The sequence below is a fragment of the Doryrhamphus excisus genome, linkage group LG18 (genome assembly GCF_037039965.1).
Source record: "Doryrhamphus excisus strain RoL-2023G ecotype Guam linkage group LG18, RoL_Dexc_Guam_v1.1, whole genome shotgun sequence".
Taxonomy (NCBI): domain Eukaryota; kingdom Metazoa; phylum Chordata; class Actinopteri; order Syngnathiformes; family Syngnathidae; genus Doryrhamphus; species Doryrhamphus excisus.
Window position 1 is genome coordinate 10,113,661 of NC_136374.1, and position 25,360 is coordinate 10,139,020.

General features: G+C 41.3%; 3 protein-coding genes across 4 annotated transcripts in view; all 3 read left to right on the forward strand.

The window, feature by feature from the left end:
- Positions 1 to 6,025: 6,025 nt before the first annotated feature.
- Positions 6,026 to 10,893, forward strand: miip (migration and invasion inhibitory protein). Its single transcript, XM_058054970.2, has 9 exons — positions 6,026 to 6,249; positions 6,620 to 6,772; positions 6,846 to 6,948; positions 7,030 to 7,141; positions 7,217 to 7,296; positions 7,362 to 7,488; positions 8,126 to 8,222; positions 8,293 to 8,412; positions 10,495 to 10,893. Exons 1-9 carry the CDS (start codon positions 6,223 to 6,225, stop codon positions 10,618 to 10,620), a joined length of 945 nt encoding a protein of 314 aa, XP_057910953.2. The 5' UTR covers positions 6,026 to 6,222; the 3' UTR covers positions 10,621 to 10,893.
- A 1,941-nt stretch (positions 10,894 to 12,834) lies between these two features.
- On the forward strand, positions 12,835 to 20,970 carry tnfrsf1b (tumor necrosis factor receptor superfamily, member 1B). Its single transcript, XM_058054450.2, has 9 exons — positions 12,835 to 12,984; positions 15,597 to 15,702; positions 17,437 to 17,562; positions 17,644 to 17,802; positions 18,992 to 19,085; positions 19,150 to 19,313; positions 19,381 to 19,473; positions 20,078 to 20,136; positions 20,215 to 20,970. The coding sequence occupies exons 1-9, from the start codon at positions 12,943 to 12,945 to the stop codon at positions 20,668 to 20,670; spliced, it is 1,299 nt and encodes a 432-aa protein (XP_057910433.2). The 5' UTR covers positions 12,835 to 12,942; the 3' UTR covers positions 20,671 to 20,970.
- A 10-nt stretch (positions 20,971 to 20,980) lies between these two features.
- The window catches only part of trim62.1 (tripartite motif containing 62, tandem duplicate 1), a 33,300-nt gene continuing 28,920 nt past the window's right edge, over positions 20,981 to 25,360 (forward strand). Inside the window, exons 1-3 of one of the 2 annotated variants that reach the window (XM_078798625.1) lie at positions 20,981 to 21,699; positions 21,868 to 21,958; positions 24,813 to 25,334. In XM_078798625.1, coding sequence (XP_078654751.1) covers positions 24,927 to 25,334 — 408 coding nt within the window. In that variant the 5' untranslated portion in view covers positions 20,981 to 21,699; positions 21,868 to 21,958; positions 24,813 to 24,926. Of the gene's footprint in view, positions 21,959 to 24,812; positions 25,335 to 25,360 lie in introns of both variants that reach the window. The other variant, XM_078798624.1, reaches the window with a different exon arrangement.

The following is a 25,360-nucleotide window of genomic DNA, read 5'->3' on the forward strand; positions in this document are numbered from 1 at the left end:
TCTACTTTCATGTTGGAAACCTCAAGATTGCTATTTATTGACATTCACATTGTCAAAGAGGCAATGGAGTCTGACACAATCCGTAGTATAAGAGGTTAACCACTGCATAATAAAACTACAGTAAAGCAAAAGTGCTCATATACCTAACAGGAAGTTGTTGCTTCTATAGTTTATCACAATCGGCGTATAAAAATAGGTTATAATAAAAGTAATCCTGTTTTGAAGACCCATAGCAGGAAGGCGTATGCAGAGTCACCTTTTCAAAACTGTGGATTGAGCGCCACTGGTGGTACAGGGGCTCATTCTTGTGGTGCTGAAGAGCACCAATGATTTTTTTTGCCACTTTAAAGCAGAGAACAGAAATTTAAATTGCTTTAATGTTAAAAAAAAAAGGCACAAAAAAAGAGCTTCATTGTTTGTGACAATTTCTATTTGCTTTGCTATTTTCTTTGCTGGCGCACCGCTGACACTCCAGCTGGTCAGTGGCCAGCTGTGTTTGCATTGCAGCAGCTTTTGTTGCTTTATTTTGTCATCATTGTCGTTGTCGTATTCCCCCCCCCACCCCCCACCCCCCACCGCCTCCCTGCTGTGTATCAGAGGACCCTAATGATGTTTACAAGCAGAAGCGGTCAATTGGACCATTGGTTGTCTTGTTTAGCTTTCATGAAAAAGTAGTGGACTCTGGGTATTGTGATTAGTTGGCCTCAAAAACAAGCTTAAAAGCTTTTTAATTATTATTGTTGATGAGTTTTATGTATCAGATAGAAAGGAGAAAGGGTGCACAAGTCGAGTTAAGAGCAAATGTGGTGGAGGAGGCAATATGTGTGCAAGAAAGACCCTTAGATATACAAAAAAAAGTAATATTAAGAAGAAAAAAAGTCTTATTTTTTTAAAGAAAATAGTCATATTAGGTGGAAAAATTGTTACAGTTGAGAATGCTGCAACATTACAAGAAAACACAATGTCCTTGCTATTGGTGAGTTATTGAGACACCCAGAAGTTCATTCATTAATTCATTTTCTACTGCTTTTCCACACAAGGGTTGCGGGGGGTGCTGGAGCCTATCCCAGCTGTCTTCGGGCGAGAGGCAAGGCACATCCTGGACTGGTCGCCAGCCAATCACAGGGCACATATAGACAAACAACCATTCACACTCACATTCATACCTATGGACAATTTGGAGTCGCCAATTAACCTAGCATGTTTTTGGAATGTGGGAGGAAACCGGAGTACCCGGAGAAAACCCACGGATGCACGGGGAGAACATGCAAACTTGGTGGCCGAGGGTGGAATTGAACGCTGGTCTCCTAGCTGTGAGGTCTGCGCGCCAACCACTCGACCACTGTGCAGTCACCCAAAAGTTTATTTTTGTATTGTGTATAAGTAACAATAGGGGTTGTCTGTGTAGCATTAGAGATGTTTTTAAACACTGACAGTCCTTTGAAAAACATGTAATGACCACATTAGTACATGTTATCGGTGTTGTAGAAAGCCTAACGCTAAAATGCTAAAACTACTTACCATTGAGAGACATCCTGAAGTAACCTCTTGAGAAACTTCAGACTGTCCAGTCTGTACTTTCAGATCATATTCGGGATCCAACACATATGATTGTATTTTAAAAAGATAAATTGCCGTTTATTAGCAACTTCTATATTGTTTATCAACTCCTATAAAGTTGGTTTCGGCAGCTATCCAGAAGTCCTTGTGACCAACCACAGCGGAGTGGTTCCAAAGGCTTAGGGAAGTGACCCTCTCTTACTCCCAACACAGAGGCACAGAGCTGCTAATAAGCCCACACCAAGTTGCTACCTCTCCCCTGGGGAAACTACAGAGTAGAACAAGGTCCAGTCCTTCATGAGGAATGACCTTACTTCCAGGACACAAACTGTGGGTTGAGGTGAGTCCAGTCAGAAAAATCTCTCACACAAGCTCAGGCTCCTTACCCACCAGAGAAGTGACTTTCCATGTCCCAAGAACCAGATTTGGTTGTGGTGATATTATGAAAAAAGTCACAATATTGCAATGAAAAAAGTCTTAAAGGGGAACTGCACTTTTTGGGGAATTTTGCCCATCATTCACAATCCTAATGTGAAACATGAACACGTTTCTTACCCATTTCTGTGCATTATAACACAAGAAAACAAGTTAATATGATCTAGCTAACAATGAACGTCATTGGGATACACCTATTTTCCTCTAACGACATTGCATCATTTGAATTACATGCTGTGATCATGCATTACACTGACGATAACATGTAATAGTTGGGGTATTTTGATTTAAAACACATTGTGTGAGACTTTGACATGAAAAATGCCATTTCCACTAGTCAAAGTGCGTTTTCTCTGCAGTGATGACAGCCCATGGTCATGGCCAGGGCGATGGCCCGTGATCATGTGACTTTGTAGCCATGCGGCCTTCACTCTGCTCCCAAATAAAAGCAGTAATTAGCAGGTTTGTTGCTTCACTACTGATTTATTGACAATTTTTTTCTTTTTATAGGCCTGACAGAAACTCTGCACTGGCGTATAAAAGATTAAATGAGGTCACACTGCTGATGGACTCGCAGTACCAATCACACACCAAAACGCCAATGCCAGGAAACAAGGCGTCTTCTAACAGAAGCGTGAGCCAACATAATAGTGATAACATGCCTGCAGCCACTAAAACTTGTTCGGTATTCATTTGCTGTACTTTAATGAGACACAAGTTTATAATGTTTAATATCAAGAGATGAAAGTTGTTATTTTTAATATATTGATTGTAATTACACAATGGAAAATTATGAGAAATAAGACAAAATATTCAGAGAAATTCATTGGCTCATTTTGAGTGACATTGCTGTTCTTGCTGTCACGTTAACCGGAACAGCTGAATTACGTAATTACGCCCTGCAAAATCGCCACTTTGATTGGTCTGCAAGCATGAGAATAGTTTATATTTTCTGTTCACTTTAATTGGTCACACGTCCATAAAGGGCCATCACTGGGTCCACCATGTGATCCGCACAAGCCAAAAATGCAAGTGAAGGAGTAACAACCACATATAAGTCGCATTTTTGGGGGGAAATTTATTTGATAAAATCAGCGACCACAAACAGACATTTCATCTTGAAAGGCAAGTTATAGTAATAACAGTGTAGAAAAACAGGCTAAGGCTAAGGTGGTATGTTAACAGTTATTCAGATAACTATAGCCTAAACAACTAACTTTACTTGTAGCTTGTAATCTGAGAGGAAGAAGTATTGTATTTTTTTTTTTAAAAGGGCTAAATTTCTAAAAAAAAAAAAAAAAGATAACTTGCCGTTTATTAGCAACTTCTATATCGTTTATCAACTCCTATGAAGTTGGTTTTGTTATAGTAATAACAGAAAAAGTTATTCAGATAACTATAACCTAAACAACTTTACTTGTAGCTTGTAATCTCAGAGGAAGAAATATTGTATTTTTTTTTTAAAAAAGGGCTACATTTCTAAAAAAAAGAAAAAAAAAAGTTGGTTTCGGCAGCTATCCGGAAGTCCTCATGACCAACCACAGCGGAGTGCTTCCAAAGGCTTAGGGAAGTGACCCTCCCTTATTCAAAATGAATATAAAATGAATGTCCAAGAGTGAAAAGAAATGAGTAATCATACTTGCAATTATGTAAACAAACATGTTTGTAGGTAGAAGCCCTGCCAACCTTGTGGTCACATTGTGTCAGGCAACGAAGGGCAATGACAGCTCTAATCTCCTTGATCTTATTGGCATCCACACACACTATTGATCTGTTCCCTTTCCTTATCTCACAGGAATCTTTCCATCGCCAGGCCTCAAACACCCGTCTCCCACCCGCCAGCAGCCTCTCCTGCTCCATCGGATGATTTAGCTCTCTTATGTCACCTATGAAAAGAGGCTGTGTGTGGGGTGCAAACATCCAATTGTACCTTTTGTGCTTTTGTCATCCTTCTTTTGTTTCTTTTCCTGTTTCTCCTCTTGGTTCATGTGTGGAGTTACAATGAGTCAGATGAGAGAAATTAGATGCTAACTTCATGTAGGATCATACACAGAGAGGACATACACGCATTAAAGAAACTGCCTGGAGTTGGATACAGTGGTATGAAAAAGTATCTGAACATTTTGGAATTTCTCACATTTCTGTATAAAATCACCATCAAATGTGATCTGATCTTTGTCAAAATCACACAGATGAAAAAAACAGTGTCTGCTTTAACTAAAACCGCCCAAACATTTATAGGTTTTCATATTTTAATGAGGATAGGATGCAAACAATGAGCATCCATTCATTCATTTCCTACCGTTTTTCTTCACAAGGGTCGCAGGGTGCTGGAGCCTATCCCAGCTATCTTCGGGCGAGAGGCGGGGTACACCCTGGACTGGTCGCCAGCCAATCACAGGGCACATATAGACAAACAACCATTCACACTCACATTCATACTTATGGACAATTTGGAGTGGCCAATTAACCTAGCATGTTTTTGGAATGTGGGAGGAAACCGGAGTACTCGGAGAAAACACACATGCACGGGGAGAACATGCAAACTCCACACAGAGATGGCCAAGGGTGGAATTGAACCCTAGTCTCCTAGCTGTGAGGTCTGCGCGCTAACCACTGGACCGTCGTGCCGCCCACTTAAAGAGCAATTGAAACCAATTTTTACCAAACAATTTAAGTCAGGTTTTGTAAAGAAGAATGGGTCAAGATTAGTCTTGATCTATGTGCCAGACAGATATGCAACTACAGAAAGCGCATCTGGGGGGGCACAAAATATTAAATGTGATGGTTCAGTTACTTATTCCTCCCCCTTCTGTCATTGTTTGCATGCTATCCTCATTAAAACATGAAAACCTATAAATGTTTGGGTGGTTTTAGTTAAAGCAGACACTGTTTTTTTTATCTGTGTGATTTTGACAAAGATCAGATCACATTTGATGGTGATTTTATGCAGAAATGTGAGAAATTCCAAAAGGCAGATACTTTTTCATACCACTGTATGATCTTCATTTTGCAGAGGGTTTGCTATGACTTCCAGAGGTGTCAAGAACATGAAGGAGATATCAGGAGACAGGCCAGTATAGCAACAAGTTAGTACACCAACAAGACCACTATCTGATTCAGATTTGGGTGGAGATCCCAAAACAGACCACCAAGAGTATGTCTAGATGTTGTAGGGAGTGCATACAGTGGAGTCCATATTCTTCTTATTTTGCAGTCACCACGGTGTAATTTGTTATGTATGTCAGCTTGTTTATCAGAAATAAGAGTGTTGATGTTATTGTGTGTCTGAAGGCTAATGAGCAATAGCCGCCGACAGTAATTGTTCAAAGGCCACCGGCGGGAGGTTAATCGGAGAGGTAGGCAAGGAATATACAAGCTGATGACTGGCACTGTTTCATCATAATGGGGTGCACCTGGGCGCCGCCATGGTCAACTAATCAAATGGGACCAGCCTGCACGGCTCTGGTGGAAAACGAGCCGTGACTGGAATACAGAGTGTTGCCTCCACGTCGTCATTGAGCATCAGGGGCCTGAAGGGCGGGCGGCAGGGGCTCAGCCGTGACCCTGCAACACCTGCAAAACACTCATTATAGCGTGACAACGGATGGATGGATTTAATGTACATGAAACTATGATGAATTGTGTCACTTGTGTCACTTACCTGGAAAAACAACAAATATGACTTTTACCTGAATTATCTCTGTGCTAATAAAACTAACTAAAACTCTGTCAGATATCTATGTGACATAACAATGTTTATGATTGTGATTCTCCAGTTGGTCTCTAGTCATGATGAACAGATTTATTTTTTATTACAGTATATAAATATCGAATGTATTTTGCATTCTTAATTTGTGAATGGCGCTCTCTGCTGTTTACAATCAAGCAGCGCTGCTTCGACGTAAACATAATTATTCCTTTAAGAGCCTTCTTAGCAAGGCATTATGGGAAAAAAATATTAACCAATCAGATTGCTGAAGTTGCTTGTTGCTAAGGAGACGGTGGCGAATCGCAGCATTTAAATCACAGAAAGAAAATGGCGTCATTTGTCGACGAGGCAGTGATACGTGAATTTGATGACCTATTATTAGCGCACAATTTGATGTAAATACATCAGAACGTTAACTATTCGCGGCATTGACGTTTTATCATCTAAATGTGTTGTTTGTGGACATAAATTACGTATTATGAGAAGGTAATGAATTACGTCAGCTAACTAAAGAAATGAAGCAGGATAGCAAACAACTGAAGGTAAGAGAGACTCAATATAGTATTTTAGCAGCGACCATTAGCTTGCACTGTTTCCTTTACCATAACAAATGTAAAGTTTATAAGCAGTTTATTGCACCACAGTGCGTCTAAAAAACGTCTGGAGACAGCCCATGTATTCTGTGTAAACTACAACTTTATCGGGGTAAATACAACAACGAGTTAGCTTTTAAATTATGATGTAATTGCCGTTTGTTTGCTATTTTTAAGGTGTATCGTTTAAAGTAGTTCACCTGATGGTAATTCTCCCTGAAGATAAAGCTTTTGCAACTAAAAAAAGCTAACTTGCATTGTGCTAAAATGATCCATTGCATTAACAGCAATCTATTTTTCTTACTTTTCCTAACTTAAGATGTGTGAGAGACAAATGGGCACCCGGGGTCCCACCCCTTCACCTTTTTTGACCCCCAAACGCCAAGTGATAGCTGAGAAGGTTTCACCATTACGAATATCTTCACAAGGGGATGGCATAAAGTCCTCTCTGAAGTCTTGCAGCAATGAACAGGTGAGTCAAAACACGCTTGAAAGTGTAAACTTCCTATTCTTAAATTCAGGATATCAATGTTTTTCTTTCTTAGAGGAAGATGCAGAATCGAGTGACGTTCCAGACCGATGCCCATGCTGAGGAACCTGCACAAAGGAATCGTCTACATCCATTACTTGGTTATGATTGGATCGCAGGTACATGGCACACATGGTTGTTTTCTAATCTCATTAAACATACATTCATATGTAAGATAAGCACAGTCTGTTCCATTTAAGGAGTCCTGGATGCGCAAAAAACCCTGGGGGAACACTCTGATGACTTCTACAATGATCTGCAAGCATTTCGAACACAAAACAAAAGAGAGTGCATCCACCAGCCACACTCAGAGTGAGTCCTGCTCATTGTATTGTGTTGCTGATGTACGACTCGTCTCCTCATTGTCACTTAATGATCACCCCATAGAGTTCCCCGGGATAAACACTCAGCCCTGACGCTTCTTGCAGACAGAGGCAGCTCACAAGCCGACACAGATACTCACGAGTGTAAGAGATCAGTTGTTGTTGGGTGTAATTCATTATTCTAATATCCTCATCTTGCTCTTGTTTAGGTACATTCTCTTATAAGATGAACACCAGATTGTTTCCTATCCCGGTTCACTCTCCGGAATGTTGTCCTGTGTGCAAAAGGCTAAAATCCTCACACCCGCACACTATGACTGAACCAGCACACGTCAGGTAAAGAGTAGTTGGGAACCTGAACGGCAATTGTCACAAACTTGATTACTGCATTTGGTCAGTTTCTGGATAATAATAATAATAAAATAATTTAAAAAAATGTTTAACAATGTTTTTCAACCCAGCCTCAACATGCTGTAGCGGTTATATTAAGTACATTTTTAAGTTAAAACTGTTACATTTTGGGTTAATAATAAATTTATTTGAAAGAGGTAAAACTTGTACTTTTTAAGAACAAACATGATGATTAAAAACAAACAAACAAAAAAGCTATTCTAGCAATAAGATCGACTGTACATAATAAAGCATTTCGCCCTCTGGTGGCCGTCTTTGGTATTGACACAAACCCACTCTACTACACGCTTAATGCTTCAAAATCTGATTGGAAGGCAAATAGAAAAATAGTAATAACAGAAACAAATATATTCATTTTAATAACCTATCTCGAAACAGTTGTTTATTACAAGTATTTATTTCTTTGTGTTTGTATTTCACAATGAACCTTGCTAAACATGTCCTGTGGAGGCATACTAAGTGGTGTGTTCCACCTCCAAGGGTCAACTATTTGTGTCTTTTGTGTCTTTTCATGGTTTCAAAAGCAATTCACTGTGTGTTTTTGTGTGCGGCCATTTCAAAGGGTCAGCATCCCTCGTGCCAGCATTCTGTCTCCTTACAAGTACAAAGCACATCGTCGCTGCAGCTTTGATCCATCTGACAGTTTGGGCTTACCATCGGTAAGTACTGTACACTTAATGTTCAAGTTGTATTTTAGCTGTGTCCTTATTTGTCTTTACTGTAATACAGCACTGCCTTTTGGGCTGGTCCAACAAGGTTCAAAGCTTCTTGCCCCCACCCAGCAACCTGGACCTGCGGAGTCACCTCATTAAGGACAACTCCACTGAGCAACCAGCTGAGGAAGGACAGGTGATGTTCTTTATTCTTTTGATTTTTGATACATTTTTTCTTATATATTTGCCATTACGAAACCATCACCTTTTCTCCTTTGTTGTTAGCGTAATAGGTTTGTATGCATGTACTTTACTTAATGTAAACACCATGTTCAAACTGTATAACAAATAGTAATGGACAGAAACTATGCAATACTCCTGCTGTTGTCTTTTATTAAAACATTAAACACACGTTATGTACGTTATACACATATTTAATAGCATTTGTGATTGGTCATCAACCAAAGATCATTAAATGAAGTAAAACTTAGTGGTAAAGTTTAATAGAGTGTGAAAAATGAGTTATCATTCCAGTGTACAATGAGGTACTTCATGTGGCCTCCACCTCAATGACCTAGAGCACTATTCGAAACTAACAATAGCTTATCCACTTGAAAACATGCAATGGAACACAGTACTTCTCTTCTTAAGGCACACTTAATAGAAAATAAGCCACTTCAATAAAAATAATCTTCAATAATCAGCATTTTAGTCTGCTCCTCCTTTCATGAATGATAATATAATGATAATATACACTGACGAGATCCCTAAACTAGATTTTCCTCATACAGAAACAAAAATCTTCACGTCTCAAGAATAATTTCAAAACAAAAAACACAATGCAACAATGCGAAAAAGCCTCCTCGCATGGAGGTTGACTTCCCGCAAGCGTTGACGCACAGTGGGGCTCCTGATGCGGGTGTTGTTCATGCCGAGTGTTTTCTGTGCTTTACGACTGGCACGGCGAAACCGTTCCCGCTGGTGTTGCAACCGAATGGAGCGATCCTGGTCGGGAGTTGTCACTGTTGTGGCGTTTATGCAGGTTTCTGATGGTGGGTTGAGAACAGCTTGGTTATATCACTGGAGCTCAAACCGGCCTCTACCATACCCAGTGTGTATTTGGTCCACTTTTGCACCAACCCATGTGCAATCAACTGTGCCAACATGACAACTCATCATTATTTAAACTACCCGAGCACTGAGTCAACAATAAATCCACAAGTAATAAATGAAAACCCTCCTTATAGTATAAATATGCATACATTTCTACTTCAAAGTTTCTAGTAACTGTCAGTATAGTATAGATAAATATTGTATGGAATAATGGAAGCTGTACTGAGGGGCCACTCGTTCTCCACACTTGTTGAATGAAGGTGCTCAAAGAAACCTGGATTGAATGTTGTCTCACCTTTTATTCTTTGCACAAGTCGACTATAAAAACTTCTCCTCCTGATGCTTCTGCACATGCTCAAGTTTATGCTGTGATTTTATTTCTGCCTGCGTTCGTTGGGACATCTTTTACCCAATGAATACACTCCTCCCAAAAAGAAACACAATGCCGGCTTACCTCTGTATGTATCTCTATGTGGCGACAAATTAGCAAATAAGGCATTTATTTGACAAAACAAACAACATTTATTGAAATTTTCTTTTAAAGTAGACCGGGCTCAAATTGGCAAAGTCCATTAATTGAGCTTTTAAGTTGAGCAGCGTTAGCCAGCAAGCTAAAAGAAACAGGCTGTCAGTTGACTGTGCTTCACAGTTCTTAAGTCATTTGTGAGGTTTAACCATCATACTTGTTGGTATCCGTTAGACATGCACACTGCACTTTGTTCATTCTGTTGTTGTAGCAGGTTAAAAAAAATCCTTTTTCAAGTGCAGGATGCAATCATTTACATTTTTTTTTTTTACGTGGGCGAGGGTGCAAAGTGTCTTTTCACAGGAAAGGTTGCCGACCCCTGGTCTATTTGATGTGTGTGTTGCAGAGTATGCTGTGTTTGTGCGAGTTGTGCACACATAGTGCTATTGTGAGTGAGGAAGAGACATTTACTCATAACACACTCACAACAACACTTTCATCTTGTCCACCAATAACATTCACAGAGGTACATTCACCACCTCAGTGTTATTACATCATCATCCCATTAAGAGTTGAACTGCGATGTGTGTGTTGGTAGGTCATGAATGAGAGAGAGCAGTTAGCAGGTGTGCCTAATGTAGTGGGCATGAAAGGGATTCTAATAAAGACTTCTAAAGTGGTCATCATGTTATTTTCCAGGATCAGGTAACCAGAAGCGCTCACTCTGACCAGACACCACCTCTCTGTCGATTGGCCCGTCACAACTTGCAGCACTTTACCCCCAGAAGAAAATTAAGACGCATACCTTCTTCCACTAAGAGTTGACTACACACTCTCAAAAATGTTTTATTTACAATATTATCAAGGCAACTGTAAAGCTGGCGAAGCTACAGTACATTATGTGTGTCTTAGGGATATTCTTGTCAGCCAATGAATGTCATGTATTTAAATAAACGTACTGAAATTTGGATTATTTATGTGTGATGTTTTAGTGGTCGAGTTGTTAGTGTGCACCTAGCAGCTAGGAGGATCAGGGTTCGATTCCACCCTCGGCCATCTCTGTGTTGTTCTCCAAAAACATGCGAGGAAAATTGGCGACTCCAAATTGTCCATAGGTATGAATGTGAGTGTGAATGGTTGTTTGTCTATATGTGCCCTGTGATTGGCTGGCCACCAGTCCAGGGTGTACCCCGCCTCTCGCCCGAAGACAGCTGGGATAGGCTCCAGCACCCCCGCGACCCTTGTGAGGAAAAAGCAGTAGAAAATGAATGAATGAATGAATGGTCCATCAGTATCGATATCAGCAATACTGTTTCATCTTGATACCAAAATATGCAGTATCGCCCACCAGTAATACATATCGTACTGTAAAATGAAACTTCACTTTGTGTCGTAAAAAGGTATAACCAACATGCACGAGTGCCTTGTGATGTTTGCAACCTGGCGGATGTGAAGCAACACCTTCACGACATCGTGTTCTATTTTCATACTTGCCTTTTTACATGTCACAATACATGCTGACTCATTTTGAAACCTCTTTTTCTCTTGTCGCCCGGGATGCATTTTGTTTTTGTCTTTCTGGTAGTGAGCCGAGCTTCCGACTTCCCCTTTCTCACTGTGGGACTGACACAAATAAAGATTTCCTTGAAGATGATATCCTGCTTTGGATGTGACAACAGTTGACTGACGTGCTTTTGAAGAAGTGCTGCATCTTTTTTTAGTCTTTTTGGAGTGAAGTTTTGCTTTGCTGTGTTCTAACCCATTTGCATGTCATATTATCGGCACAAAACAATTGTGTTGTCAAGACGAGATACAAAAATGTCTAATGTCTGTGCTCAAGAAAAACATGTTTGGTGGACAAATCAAGACTAAGGCTAAATCCTAATTTTTTCACATGACTACATGCATTTGATGGTTAAGCTAACTCTTCTTCTACTAAACTACTGAAAACAAAACGGTGAAATATGGTGAAAACACTCGCCCTTAATGTGTTGCCTGTGATATCATTTTTCTGTCATACAACACATGGTGGCACTGTAATTATACCACATAAGTCCACGGAACTACTGCAAAATTTGTTACGTATTTTTAGGGGACTGGGCTGCACGGCGGTCGAGTGGTTAGCACGCAGACCTCACAGCTAGGAGACCAGGGTTCAATTCCCCCCTCAACCATCTCTGTGTGGAGTTTGTATGTTCTCCCTGTGCATGCGTGGGATTTCTCCGGGTACTCCGGTTTCCTCCCACATTCCAAAAACATGCTAGGTTAATTGGCGACTCCAAATTGTCCATAGGTATGAATGTGAGTGTGAATGGTTGTTTGTCTATATGTGCCCTGTGATTGGCTGGCCACCAGTCCAGGGTGTACCCCGCCTCTCGCCTGAAGACAGCTGGGATAAGTTCCAGCACCCCCACTATATAAAATGAATGAATGAAATTGTATTAATTTATTCAAGTTTATTATCTTCATATTGTACCAATATTTTGTCTGCACTGCTTGCAGTAGCGTATGTTTATGTGATATAATTTTTGTCCAATTAGATTACAGCTTCAATGTGTTGCTATGTCAATGTACTCTACCCAGCGCCTTCAAAATCAGTAGTGCAGGCCCATGTCAGCTCTCATAGTGACAATCACTGAGGGCCAGATATCAAATGCACCACTGTGAAGATTTCCATCACAAGTACATAATTTATAGATTTTTTTTCATGTATTATTTTTTGGAATTTATTTTAAAAATTAAAAAGGGAAGTAATTCCTTTCACGACTTTACCTTCCTGTTAAAATTCAGAAGTCAAGCGAGCAAAATGACACTTCCGGTATATTCTATTGCACATACACATAAACTCATCTGTTAATACAGGAATAAATCATCACAATGTCACTGCAAAGTCAGTCTCACAACTGATGTAGGGAATGCATGGAGACCATACATTCATCAATTCATCCAGATCTGTGATTGAAATGTTATTTCCAAGTGTATAGATATTTTATACAGCCTACTGAGTATACACTTTCTGTCTTCAAAGGTGAGAGCGACTGTGAGTGAGGGGGCACGCCGCCTCACGCTCACTTCCTTCCTCCAAACACTCAAATCACTTCAAGTGGCTTGCTCCACTTTACCGCCTACTGCAGCCTCCGAGAAGCGATGAAGGACGTTTTTGTTCTGCTGGCTGCACACGCTATCAAGGTAGGTTTTGTTTGTGTTTCGACTCCATTTGAAAGAAATGCACTAGTGATGCTGATTTTCAGTGCAGTCCATATCACTTTTACTAGACTCTTTTTTTTGGTTTTTAATGTGTGAATTTATCCTTTAAGCCTTTTCAAAACTGACGTCCTGTTTCCTGTCACGTTTTTCCTCTGCTGCCGTCAGCTTAGTGTATCTTTAGAGTCATGAAGTTTGGGAAGAATCTGCAATTGGAAAAGGATAGTAAAATAATGTTTTATTGGATCAGAATTAATCAAACAAATAAAATCAATAGACTATGAAAATACTAAATGCTAGTTTCTAGTGTCATAAAGTCAGTTTTTATGTACATACTACATAGTATACAGCTAGTGCTTATAGCCAAAATTTTGCATTTCACAGCACCCGGTTTTCAAGGACTGCTAAACAAAGTACAAAATCTCAGTGCTTGAGGAAAAAGCATGATCAGTGAAGTATGGAGTATTTTTTTTTTTTTTTTTTACCTGTATTATTAAGCTATACCTAGCATGGGCACAGCAAAATAGTGGACCCTCGTGAGGGGCGATACAAAGTAACGTAGTAGAAATTAGGAAGGAGGAGGAACGTGGTGGCATGATGAAAGGCAACAAAACACACTCGTCCACCTTAAACCAGACCGACCAAGTTTTCCCATCAAGGAAAAAAAAACTACACGATAGTCAGCACCCACTGAGAAGTTAACAGTTAACAGAGAGTGTAGTTTGCTACGTCACAAAAGAAATGCTGCTCTTTAATATAGTTGAAAAGGCAGCATTTCAAGAAATACTCCAAACGTTTTACAGACAGTACCAATTTCCTGTGAGAAAATAGATCTCAACGGCAACTCCACAACTTAGAAGAGTGAAAGATGACATATTAAGGATTATTATTAGTATTATTCACAGTATTTAGTATTATTTAGTATATTTTTTTGTATTATTATTTATTACACATTATTATTCACCATTATTATTTTATATTATTATTTATGTTATTGTTACTAGATAGTTGAGTCATTTGTGGTACAATTAGTTTGTTGTATGAATATGAGTATGAATGGTTGTTTGTCTATATGTGCGCTGTGATTGACAGGCGACCAGTCCAGGGTGTACCACTCAAATTCAGCTGGGATAGACTCCAGAGAGTTGAAAACAGGGCTGCATGGCGGTCGTGTGGTTAGCATGCAGACCTCACAGCTAGGAGACGAGGGTTCAATTCCACCCTCGGCCATCTCTGTGTGGAGTTTGCATGTTCTCCCCGTGCATGCGTTGGTATTCTCCTGGTACTCCGGTTTCCTCCCACATTCCAAAAACATGCTAGGTTAATTGGTGACTCCAAATTGTCCATAGGTGTGAATGTGAGTGTGAATGGTTGTTTGTCTATATGTGCCCTGCGATTGACAGGCGACCAGTCCAGGGTGTACCACTCAAATTCAGCTGGGATAGACTCCAGCATACCTGTGACACTCGTGAGGATAAGCGCCACAGAAAATGGATGTATGATTTAGCTTTTTTTTGGTTTATTTCTAACATAACTACAGTAAAAAGTAATATTCAATAGATTAATAGTCAAAGAGGTATGAAAAAGATTTAATGATGTTAATTTAATGCTAAGTTTATGGTGGCTGACAGAGGCAAATGCACAGCCATGCTCAAAGTCCAAGCATTTTTGGAGAGATTGAGATGGAGTCCACCTCAGGTTGAGAACAAAGGTGTCCTCTGTTTGTACGCATGCAGCACAAGCAAGGTGGCCACAGGTGGAAGATGGTCTGGTCCTGTTTCACGCCCCGCCCTCCACCGCCATTAAAATTGTTAGAGGTTATTTGAAAACATGACAATATGTTCATTTTGCTATACCTTTCAAAATACCCTTTAACAGAAACATTTTTTAAATTTATGTTTTGGTTGTGGGTAAGTAGTTTATGGCGGCACGGCGATCAAGTGGTTAGCGCGCAGACCTCACAGCTAGGAGACCAGGGTTCAATTCCACCCTCGGCCATCTCTGTGTGGAGTTTGCATGTTCTCCCCGTGCATGCGTGGGTTTTCTCCGGGTACTCCGGTTTCCTCCCACATTCCAAAAACATGCTAGGTTAATTGGCGACTCCAAATTGTCCATAGGTATGAATGTGAGTGTGAATGGTTGTTTGTCTATATGTGCCCTGTGATTGTGGTGTACCCCGCCTCTCGCCTGAAGACAGCTGGGATAGGCTCCAGCACCCCCGCGACCCTCGTGAGGAAAAGCGGTAGAAAATGAATGAATGAATTAGTTTATAACATTTTTGAATAGTCATCTCTGTTCCACCATTACCATTAATTGCAACAAGGGCAAAAATGCAAGTATGAGGTATTGTTTTATTTGTTGTTTGTTAGCAGGATTCTGCACAAACACACTCTTTGTGATCAAAATAAAGTGTACCGATATACAAAGTTGCTGTAAAATTCCACTTGCAGTGGGTCCTGATGATGCAATGACCAATCAGATCCAGCAGATGAGGATGTAGCATCAGGAGGGATTTTCCAAACAAGTTTTATAATTGGTTTGGCCTCAGCGGTGGTCTGCATTCTGCATTAATTTTTCTTCTGCATGCTTTCCCACAGGTGTTGTCGCTCCCCTATTATGCTGGGCCTAGCAGAAAGTGCAACAATCCGGATCGTGAGTACTTGCTGGAGGCTTTAAGCCTGTGCTGCAGGAAGTGCCCACCTGGTAAATCTGGAGGTCTTGTTGCAAGACACACATATGCAATACATGCAAGCTGCGATTTATAGATTCATTTGACAAATATGCCCGAGCCACCTCAACTGACTCCTCCTCGCCGCTTCTCCTTCACATCGAGAGGAGTTAGGTGTGAGGTGGCTCGGGCATCTAGTCCGGATGCCTCCCGGACGCCTCCCTGGTGAGGTGTTCCGGGCATGCCCAGCCGGGAAAAGGCCCCGGGGCAGACCTAGGACACGCTGGAGGGACTATGTCTCACAGCTGGCCTGGGAACGCCTTGGTGTCCTCCCGGTGGAGCTGGAGGAGGTGGCCGGGGACCGGGAAGTCTGGGCTTCCCTACTAAGACTGCTGCCGCCACGACCCGGACCCGGTTAAGCGGAGGAAAATGGATGGATGCTTGGCATTTGACAAATATTCATTCATTCATTTTCTACCGCTTATCCTCACGAGGGTCGCGGGGGTGCTGGAGCCTATCCCAGCTGTCTTCGGGCGAGAGGCGGGGTACACCCTGGACTGGTCGCCAGCCAATCACAGGGCACATATAGACAAACAACCATTCACACTCACATTCATACCTATGGACAATTTGGAGTCGCCAATTAACCTAGCATGTTTTTGGAATGTGGGAGGAAACCGGAGTACCCGGAGAAAACCCACGCATGCACGGGGAGAACATGCAAACTCCACACAGAAATGCCCGAGAGGGGAATCGAACTCCTAGGACACAGCAGGTTGATTGGCTCACTGATTTGAGTCAGCTGACTCACCAGAAACACAGTGGACTCAGATGATTCTGTTAAATTGATTCATCAATTTGAGTCAGCCGACTCACCAAAACACAAACAAATGATTCATTCGCTTTCATTCACTGAAACACCGTAGACTCATGATTCATTTGAGTTGGTTCTTCACTAGAAAGAAACTCAGCTGATTCGATTGAATTGATTCACTGACTTGACTATACAGAATGAACAAAAACACGGTGGACTCAAATGATTCTGCTGAATTCACCGAACTTAGCGGAAAGAGTGAAGACTCAAACTGTTTGGACTCAAGTAACTCAAATGAACCAGATCAATGTGGTGAATGACTCTTAGTAACCCAGAGTGAATAAAAGGAACCAAAGTTAGCACCGTTCCATTAAAATGAAAGGAAATGTCAAGACATTTACAAAAAAGTGAATAATATATAATTAAAAACTAAGGGGGCAGCACGGTGGTTGAGTGGTTACCGCGCAGACCTCACAGCTAGGAGACCAGGGTTCAATTCCACACTCGGCCATCTCTGTGTGGAGTTTGCATGTTCTCCCCGTGCATGCGTGGGTTTTCTCCGGCTACTCCGGTTTCCTCCCACATTCCAAAAACATGCTAGGTTAATTGGTGACTCCAAATTGTCCATAGGTATGAATGTGAGTGTGAATGGTTGTTTGTCTATATGTGCCCTGTGATTGGCTGGCGACCAGTCCGAAGACAGCTGGGATAGGCTCCAGCACCCCCGCGACCCTTGTGAGGAAAAAGCGGTAGAAAATGAATGAATGAATGAATGAATAAAAACTAAGGGAAACAATACAAAAAATATGTAATACTAATCAACTCCAATAATATTGCAATAATTCAACCTTCTGCCATATCCATGTATTGGAAAAAATGTCAAACAATGTACTAAAATACATTTAATGCTAAAAATACAGTCAAAGTCTGGTGTGTCCACCCACACACTCCACAGGGTGGCGATTGACGCGGGACTGCAATGAAACAACAGAGAGTGTGTGTGAACCGTGTGAACGCGACCAGTACATGGAGAGCTGGAACTACGCCCCAAACTGCTTCCTTTGTGCTAAGTGCAAAGCTCGTCAGTAGCTCTGAATCTTATCTTCACTTTTATCTTTTTGTCTTTATCTTTTTTATCTTATCGCTTTTTGTGTGTAAGCAGACAAAGGCCTGCAGTTTGCCCACGCCTGCTCCTCCACCGTCATGTCCAAGTGTACGTGTCAACCTGGCATGTACTGCATCATGGAATCTGATGAGCAACGCTGCACTGAATGTATACACCATACTTCATGCAAAGCTGGTTATGGAGTCTTAATGCCAGGTACCCAGATTTTCTACCGCTTATCCTCACGAGGGTCGTGGGGGGTGCTGGAGCCTATCTCAGCTGTCTTCGGGCGAGAAGGCGGGTTACACCCTGGACTGGTCACCAGCCAATCACAGGGCACATATAGACAAACAACCATTCACACTCACATTCATACCTATGGACAATTTGGAGTCGCCAATTAACCTAGCATGTTTTTGGAATGTGGGAGGAAACCGGAGTACCCGGAGAAAACCCACGCATGCACGGGGAGAACATGCAAATTCTACACAGAGATGGCCGAGGGTGGGATTGAACTCCGGTCTCCTAGCTGTGAGGTCTGAGCGCTAACCACTACGACCGCCGTGCAGCCAAAAAGAACATCATACCAACAGTAAAATATGGTGGTGGTAGTGTGATGGTCAAGACCTGCGTTGCTGCTTCAGGACCTGTAAGACTTGCTGTGATAAATGGAACCAAGACCCTCTCTGAAAGGTTAAAGAAAAATGAAATGAAGACTTTGGAGTGGCCTAGTCAAAGTCCTGATTCAATTCCAACTGAAATGTTGTGGCATGACCTTAAAGGGGACCTATTATCCAAATTTTTCATCCCTTTGTATTGAGCTGTGGACTCCTATAGAGCTGCTACACACAATAACCCACACAGAAAGCTTTGTAGAGCTTCCAGAATCTGCACCTATTTCCTTCGATTTCCTTTGATAACCTAACATGCATGTTTTTGGAAAGTGGGAGGAAACCGGAGAACTTGGAGAAAACCCACGCATGCACGGGGAGAACATGCAAACTCCACACAGACATGCCCGAGCAGGGAATCAAACCCGTGTCTCCTAGCTGTGTGGCCTGCACGCAAACCACTCGACAGCCGTAGCCACCCTTTATAATCAAGTTTAATTGAAAAACTGCATCTTATGTTCAGTTCTTAGGTATGGATTTTGATCTAATCCAATAAAAGAGTTATTTCTCATTGACACTATCAAATATATTACAGACTGGTTTGTGTTCATTCATTCATTCATTCATTCATTTTCTACCGCTTATCCTCACGAGGGTCGCAGGGGTGCTGGAGCCTATCCCAGCTGTCTTGGAGCGAGAGGCGGGGTACACCCTGGACTGGTCGCCAGCCAATAACAGGGCACATATAGACAAACAACCATTGACTGGTTTGTGATTTTTTTTTTTGTTTTTAGGAACAGCAACCTCTAACGTGAAGTGTAAAAAATGCAGTGACGGAACATTCTCCAACATCTCCTCTGCAGTGGAGCCCTGTAGGCCTCATAGAATGTGAGTGTGATATGGCTTCAACTGAGTCGTTGCACCTTGTATTTGTTTGTTTCTATCCGTGCAGATGTCACGGGAGACCGGTCTTAAATGAAGGAACATCAACCTCGGACACTGTGTGTGAGGATCACCTACTGCCAAGTGGACATGCCAACCAAAGTGAAGAAACAATCACTCCAAGATCACCTGTTTCCATCCCGCCAAAAAGCCTTGGCACTGACAAGGAACTGGGTACGCTGTCTTGATAAGATGTCTTTAAGCAACAATAACGAAAACGTGCTAACCTGCGTGTCTTCAGTTGCAGCAGTCGCCAGCGTTGTTGGTGCGGTCATGTTCTTCATCCTGATCGCCATCATTCTGCTGATCCTATACAAGACAGTATGGAAGAAAGGTAACCTGAAAAAAGAAAGTAAACCATTCATTCATTTTCTACCGCTTATGCTCATGAAGGTCACGGGGGTGCTGGAGCCTATCCCATCTGTCTTACACCCTGGACTGGTGGCCAGCCAATCACAGGGCACATATAGACAAACAACCATTCACACTCACATTCATACCGATGGACAATTTGGAGTCGCCAATTAACCTAGCATGTTTTTGGAATGTGGGAGGAAACCGCAGTACCCGCACTCCACACTTGATATGGCCAAGGGTGGAATTGAACTCGGGTCTCCTAGCTATGTGGCCTGCGCTTTAACCGCAGCCAACTTGTTTTCAATGTCGACAAAAGTGTTTTTCAAGTTAATTGAACTAATCTGTCCGCATGATAGGTTCATTGAAGACTAATGTTTCTAAAAACATTGGGTGGAATTGAACTACGGTCTTCTAGCTATGAGGTCTGCGCGCTAACCACTCGACCGCCGTGCAGCCGAAATTAAACCAGTAAAAATGAATATATAGTCTATGTAGTCGCTGGTGTGTCATGTGACTAAATTGTTAAGAAACTATCAGTTGATTTCTATGCCCATCCTTACTAATAACATTGTCTTTGTCAGGCACTGCAAGGTTGCAGCCTAAAAACAATGGAAATGAAAATTGCAAGAGTGGTGATAAAGTGAGTTTTTTTTCTGACAGTTCTCCTTCTTTGGTGTGTTGCATGCTAATATTTCTGATTTCCTTCTTCTCATTGCAGGTCAATCAGGGTCACTTGGGTGAAACTCTACCGACTGCGGTCCCTTTGCTGGAGCAACATTGCCTGCTGCAGAGTGTGGAAGTCAGCGGGGATTCAGGTCACTGTAGCAGCAGCAGCAGCAGTGACACCACCAGCGACACCAGCAGTCAGGAGTCCTCCGAACCCCTGCAGTCCACCGTAGCCCTGCACCAGTCTGCTGTTTCAGAGACCGCCATCCAACCTAAACAGCCCCCTTGGCCTCAGAGTCCTGTCACCGCCAGTCCGCACGTTAATGTCAACATCACTTTCAACCTTGGGAGTGGAGACTCACACTACATGCCGTCTGCATGCTTCATTCAGAGACACTCTGATTTCCAACTTGGAGATGAGGAGGAGGATATGAAGTCCTTCAACATGCCACAGCAAGAAGAGGGAAAAGAGTTGTCCGAGCAGGAGAGTGCCAATGAAAAAGCATGAAAAAGCATGTATATATATACATACATATATATATATATATATTAGTAGTTTGTACCTACTGTATATATCTGTAAATAGTAGGAGTGTCACAAGATCACGCATCACAAGATCTCGTAACATTAAAACGTGACAACAGTTTTCATTTGTAGACAATAGGGCAGCTAGAAGCCAATGGGACTCAACTATGGCATAGCTATGAATGATCATAGTAATACTAAGTGAAAAAGGCATCATACATTAAATGCTATACACGCACATCAAACCTTGCAATTCAATCTACCTTGGTGTTCCCAGTGTCTGGGAGTGTTGTAATTCCACACTTGGTCCTCATCACGGCCACAGCAAATGATAGTAATGCGACGACCATAACTCTGTTTCATAACACACCTCATACGTAGAGGAGATCAGTGTTGACAATTTAGCGACACTAGCAAATAGGGCTGTGCATTCAAAGTGAAAGGCAGGAAGTGTTCCTTGCATTATGCATTTATTTGGTAATTAAATACAAGCGTTCCACAAAGGTGAAGTATCCGCCATGTAGGATCTCCACCTCAGACTCAATGCTGGGCCTGAAATAAAATATGTAAAGTATTGAAAAGCAAGAAATAAAAACTCCTATTATTTTATTTTAACAATCAAATGCATGTGCAATTGTATAACAATATCATTAGGTTATATACAATTTTATATTCATATATATTGGCATTTTCTAGTGGTCCTCTGAAAGCAGCCATATTGCATTGTAACCCTCCTTGAAAACGAGTTAGAAAACCTGTTAAATCTACTGAATGGTTTGTAGGGGGCTCTGCTGCCATCTGCTGTACGATAGCGGAAAGGGTACGTTTTGAGCTGCTCGCTGATTATGCTGATAAAATATATATTTAATGTATACTCAGTTGACACCCTGAAATAGTGGTCATTTTATCAGTTGTCCTCCCAATTTAAGTATACATTTTGATTGGTTTGTTACGAGTTTAAACGTGTAAACTGGGAGAACACCGGGAGGAAGTATGGACTATACCAACATTGGTAAGCTTTGCATTGTTATATTTTACGAGTGTTTTTAAATCGTAAAAACAATCAATAAAACGCTTAACTAATTGCTTTAAATGTGTGTTCAACGTTTTCTTGCATAAATATAAACGATACCTTTCTTTTAATAATATATCTGTTTTCCGATCTCCCCCATCGTTTCAGCGAGTTGGTTGCGCCTGTTGCCGCTGTGTATTTCTCTTCTTCCTGGTTAGAGACTTGCCTCCGAGCTGCCGTTGTCGCCTGACAATCTCCGGTAAGTCAAGGATTTAACCTGCTTTTTATCCATTTATTTCACTAGTGGTTGTCGATTTTGCACTCTTGTCAAGTCTTATATATTTTCTTGTGCTCCTCAGCTTCTAATGTTGCATGTTTAAGGACTGTTTAGTGAGGTTTATGTGGCTGTGTCCACAGTCCCATCCTCCCCCTCTGCTGTTGCTGGTGGCTATACTGGCTAGTGTTGACAAATCTAGCCTATCTTAGCAAACAAAAGACAATTAAAGCTCACACGCCAGTATAAAGACGTGATCTAAGAATATTTTTTGTGTATTTTTATCAGATGTATTAAGCTGTAAAATTCCACAAATATAGGTGAATTTCTTGAGGTACCTGCTGCAGGTGCTTGCCCTGTTGGTTGCTGCAGGACTTATTTTATTATTATTTTTTATTAGAAAGAAAAAAGCATCAGGGTCATACCACAATTATAACTCTTAACATTATCCTCTTAAGCTAATAAAATAATATTTTCACCAAATTTCAGGGGAAAAAGTGCAGAACTAAATATAAATATTAATGGGACTTCCTGTTTATATGACATGTAACTTTTAAGATATTACGAGTTAACCTAAACTGTCAATGCTACACAAAAACTGCACACTTTTGTTCCTCGTGGGAAAAAAGGCAATTTTTCGATGTCACATTTATCTTTAATAAAGTATTGCAATCCTTAAAGTTACCTTTACAATTCTTCGTAGGACTGGCCTCCTATTTTTAATTCTTATATTTATCCACCAGATGGCGCTACTTCTTCCTCATTCAAAGCATGCAGCTAAATTTGTAACTTTTTACTGAAATGTGTATGTATTTCGATTTCAATATTTTTTTGCTTTTGCAATTAAAAAAACAGTGTAGTTATGTAAACATGTGACTCTAAAGGGTCAAAATCCCCGAAATATAATTATGTAGTGTATATACTATATAGAAGTGCTTTTAAAATACCGTGGGGGTGGGGGTTTAGCATATTTTTACAGCAGTTTTTTGTTGTTTTGTTGTCTTTTAAGCCAACAAATACCAGATTTTGCTTGTAACAACAGGAATGTAATAGCCACACAGAACACAAAATGTTAGATGTCCTCCATTGTTGTCTTTGTTTACTGTATCATCTTCCATTCTCTTTGTTGAATCCATCAGTGGCTTCTCAAAAGTATGGTTTACTGTTTCAAAACGATACAATGGTGAACTGAAGTGAAACCAAATGTTTGGCATTGTTGGCTAACACGATGCATTAAATCATTTTGTGTACTCTGTTTGTATTTTGACTCTTAAATATGTCTTGAATATACCTTGTTTCACGGGTACTGTTGAACAAAATAAGATTGGAACATGGAACTTGAATGCTGTCAATATTAAAAAAAAAAAAAAAAAAAAAAAAGGTAGGTCAGGCTTTTTAAAAGTTTATGATTGGTGATCAGCCAGAAAACCTACTGGATGGCAAAACAAAATGGCATCAAACTATCACTCGGTCTAAACAATAGTCAATGCTAAGTAAATAACAGTTTATAGTAACTAATCGCTAACAGTATTCTACAACCAACAATTGCTGTTACATACCACTGGTCTCAAACCTTTCCATTGTGTCTTTCGTTTTCTTTTAAATGTGTAATTACTCTAACTAACATAACTGGCTTTCTTCATATCACGCATGCCTCACAGGTATCAAACATGTCATATTATGAAATCAGTTGCATCATATTGTATCAAAGTATTATTAGCATCATAATTCATTCATTCATTTTATACCGCTTATACTCACGAGGGTCGCGGGGGATGCTGGATGCTGGAGCCTATCCCAGCCGTCTTCGGGCGAGAGGCGGGGTACACCCTGGACTGGTGGCCAGCCAATCACAGGGCACATATAGACAAACAACCATTCACACTCACATTCATACCTATGGACAATTTGGAGTCGCCAATTAACCTAGCATGTTTTTGGAATGTGGGAGGAAACCGGAGTACCCGGAGAAAACCCACGCATGCACGGGGAGAACATGCAAACTCCACACAGAGATGGCCGAGGGTGGAATTGAACCCTGGTCTCCTAGCTGTGAAGTCTGCGCGCTAACCACTCGACCACCGTACAAATGAGTCCATTTTATGCAACCAATATGGTTAGCAGGTCTTATTTAATCCTACCACTACTCCATTTCTCAGCACTTCCTGCGTTTAACATGTTTACACGTACAATAACTCACATTTGTAGTACTTGCTCTTTTCGGTGGTACGTCATACGTAATTGACGATGGCCTTTGATGCAAGAGTTGTTTCCGCAGGTGTTGGATCTCATATATTTGCACTACATACTGTTCTCAACATAAGATAAGATATGCCTTTATTTGTCCCTCAGTAGGGAAATCTGCATTGCACAGCAGCAAGAGTATAGAATCAGAATATACAAAATACACATTATAAAAAAAAATATATAAACAACCCAAGTATTAACAAATCAACAATTTTACCCAGAGTTATATACAAATACAGTTTGCAGATAATATGAAATAACACTGAATTTGTATGATGACACGATGCTTGAACCTTGATGTAGCGAGAATTCTGTAACGTCTGTACCATAAATAGAACTGTTAAAATTTCCAAATCATTCCCAGATCAGATGGACTTCATAGGCTTTATGGCAAACTTACAGTACATACAGGAAATCAAAAGAGTATGTTAATTATTCGTTGCTAGGCTAAAATCAGGCCCATCAAGTAAACAACAAACAAACACAAAAACAGCTGCAGTTCAAAAATGGCCCCAGGGCCGCATTTTGACCTTCCCTGCTTCATGATGATGCTCAAAGTGATGATACCTGTGGAACTGTTGTCTTTAAACAGAGACCCAAAAAAAAGCAAAGGAATTCCAAACTGTCGAAGAATGCCAGTAAACTCCACAGCTGAGGATTAAAGCGCTCCAGAGTGTTGCCCTCGCCGTCTCCTTTTTTTCCGCAAATGGCTTGCTGCCTGAAGGACGAGCTCCTCTGTTCCATCTGCCTCAGCATCTACCAGGACCCCGTCAGCTTCGGCTGCGAGCACTACTTCTGCCGCAAGTGCATCACAGAGCACTGGAGCAGACAGGAGCCTCACGCAGCGCGGGACTGCCCCGAGTGTCGGCGCACCTTCGCCGACCCGCTGTTGTCGCCCAGTTTAAAGCTGTCCAACATTGTGGAGCGCTACTCGGCCTTCCCCCTGGACGCCATACTCAACGCTCAGAGGAGCCCGTATCCCTGCAAGGACCACGAGAAGGTCAAGCTCTTCTGCCTCACCGACAAAAGCCTGGTGTGCTTCTTCTGCGACGAGCCGGCGCTTCACGAGCAGCATCAGGTCACCACTATTGACGAGGCCTACGAGGAGATCCAGGTCAGTCGCACACATACACACACACA

What these genes read in the sequence shown, in the direction of transcription:
- miip (XM_058054970.2), top strand. Translation starts at nt 6,223, where the DNA reads ATGAAGCAGGATAGCAAACAACTGAAG. An exon ending in CGACACAGATACTCACGAGT is followed by an intron (nt 7,297 to 7,361) that starts GTAAGAGATCAG and finishes GCTCTTGTTTAG; the next exon opens with GTACATTCTCTTATAAGATG. An exon ending in AACCAGCTGAGGAAGGACAG is followed by an intron (nt 8,413 to 10,494) that starts GTGATGTTCTTT and finishes GTTATTTTCCAG; the next exon opens with GATCAGGTAACCAGAAGCGC.
- tnfrsf1b (XM_058054450.2), top strand. Translation starts at nt 12,943, where the DNA reads ATGAAGGACGTTTTTGTTCTGCTGGCTGCACACGCTATCAAG. An exon ending in TGGCACTGACAAGGAACTGG is followed by an intron (nt 19,314 to 19,380) that starts GTACGCTGTCTT and finishes GCGTGTCTTCAG; the next exon opens with TTGCAGCAGTCGCCAGCGTT. An exon ending in ATTGCAAGAGTGGTGATAAA is followed by an intron (nt 20,137 to 20,214) that starts GTGAGTTTTTTT and finishes TTCTCATTGCAG; the next exon opens with GTCAATCAGGGTCACTTGGG.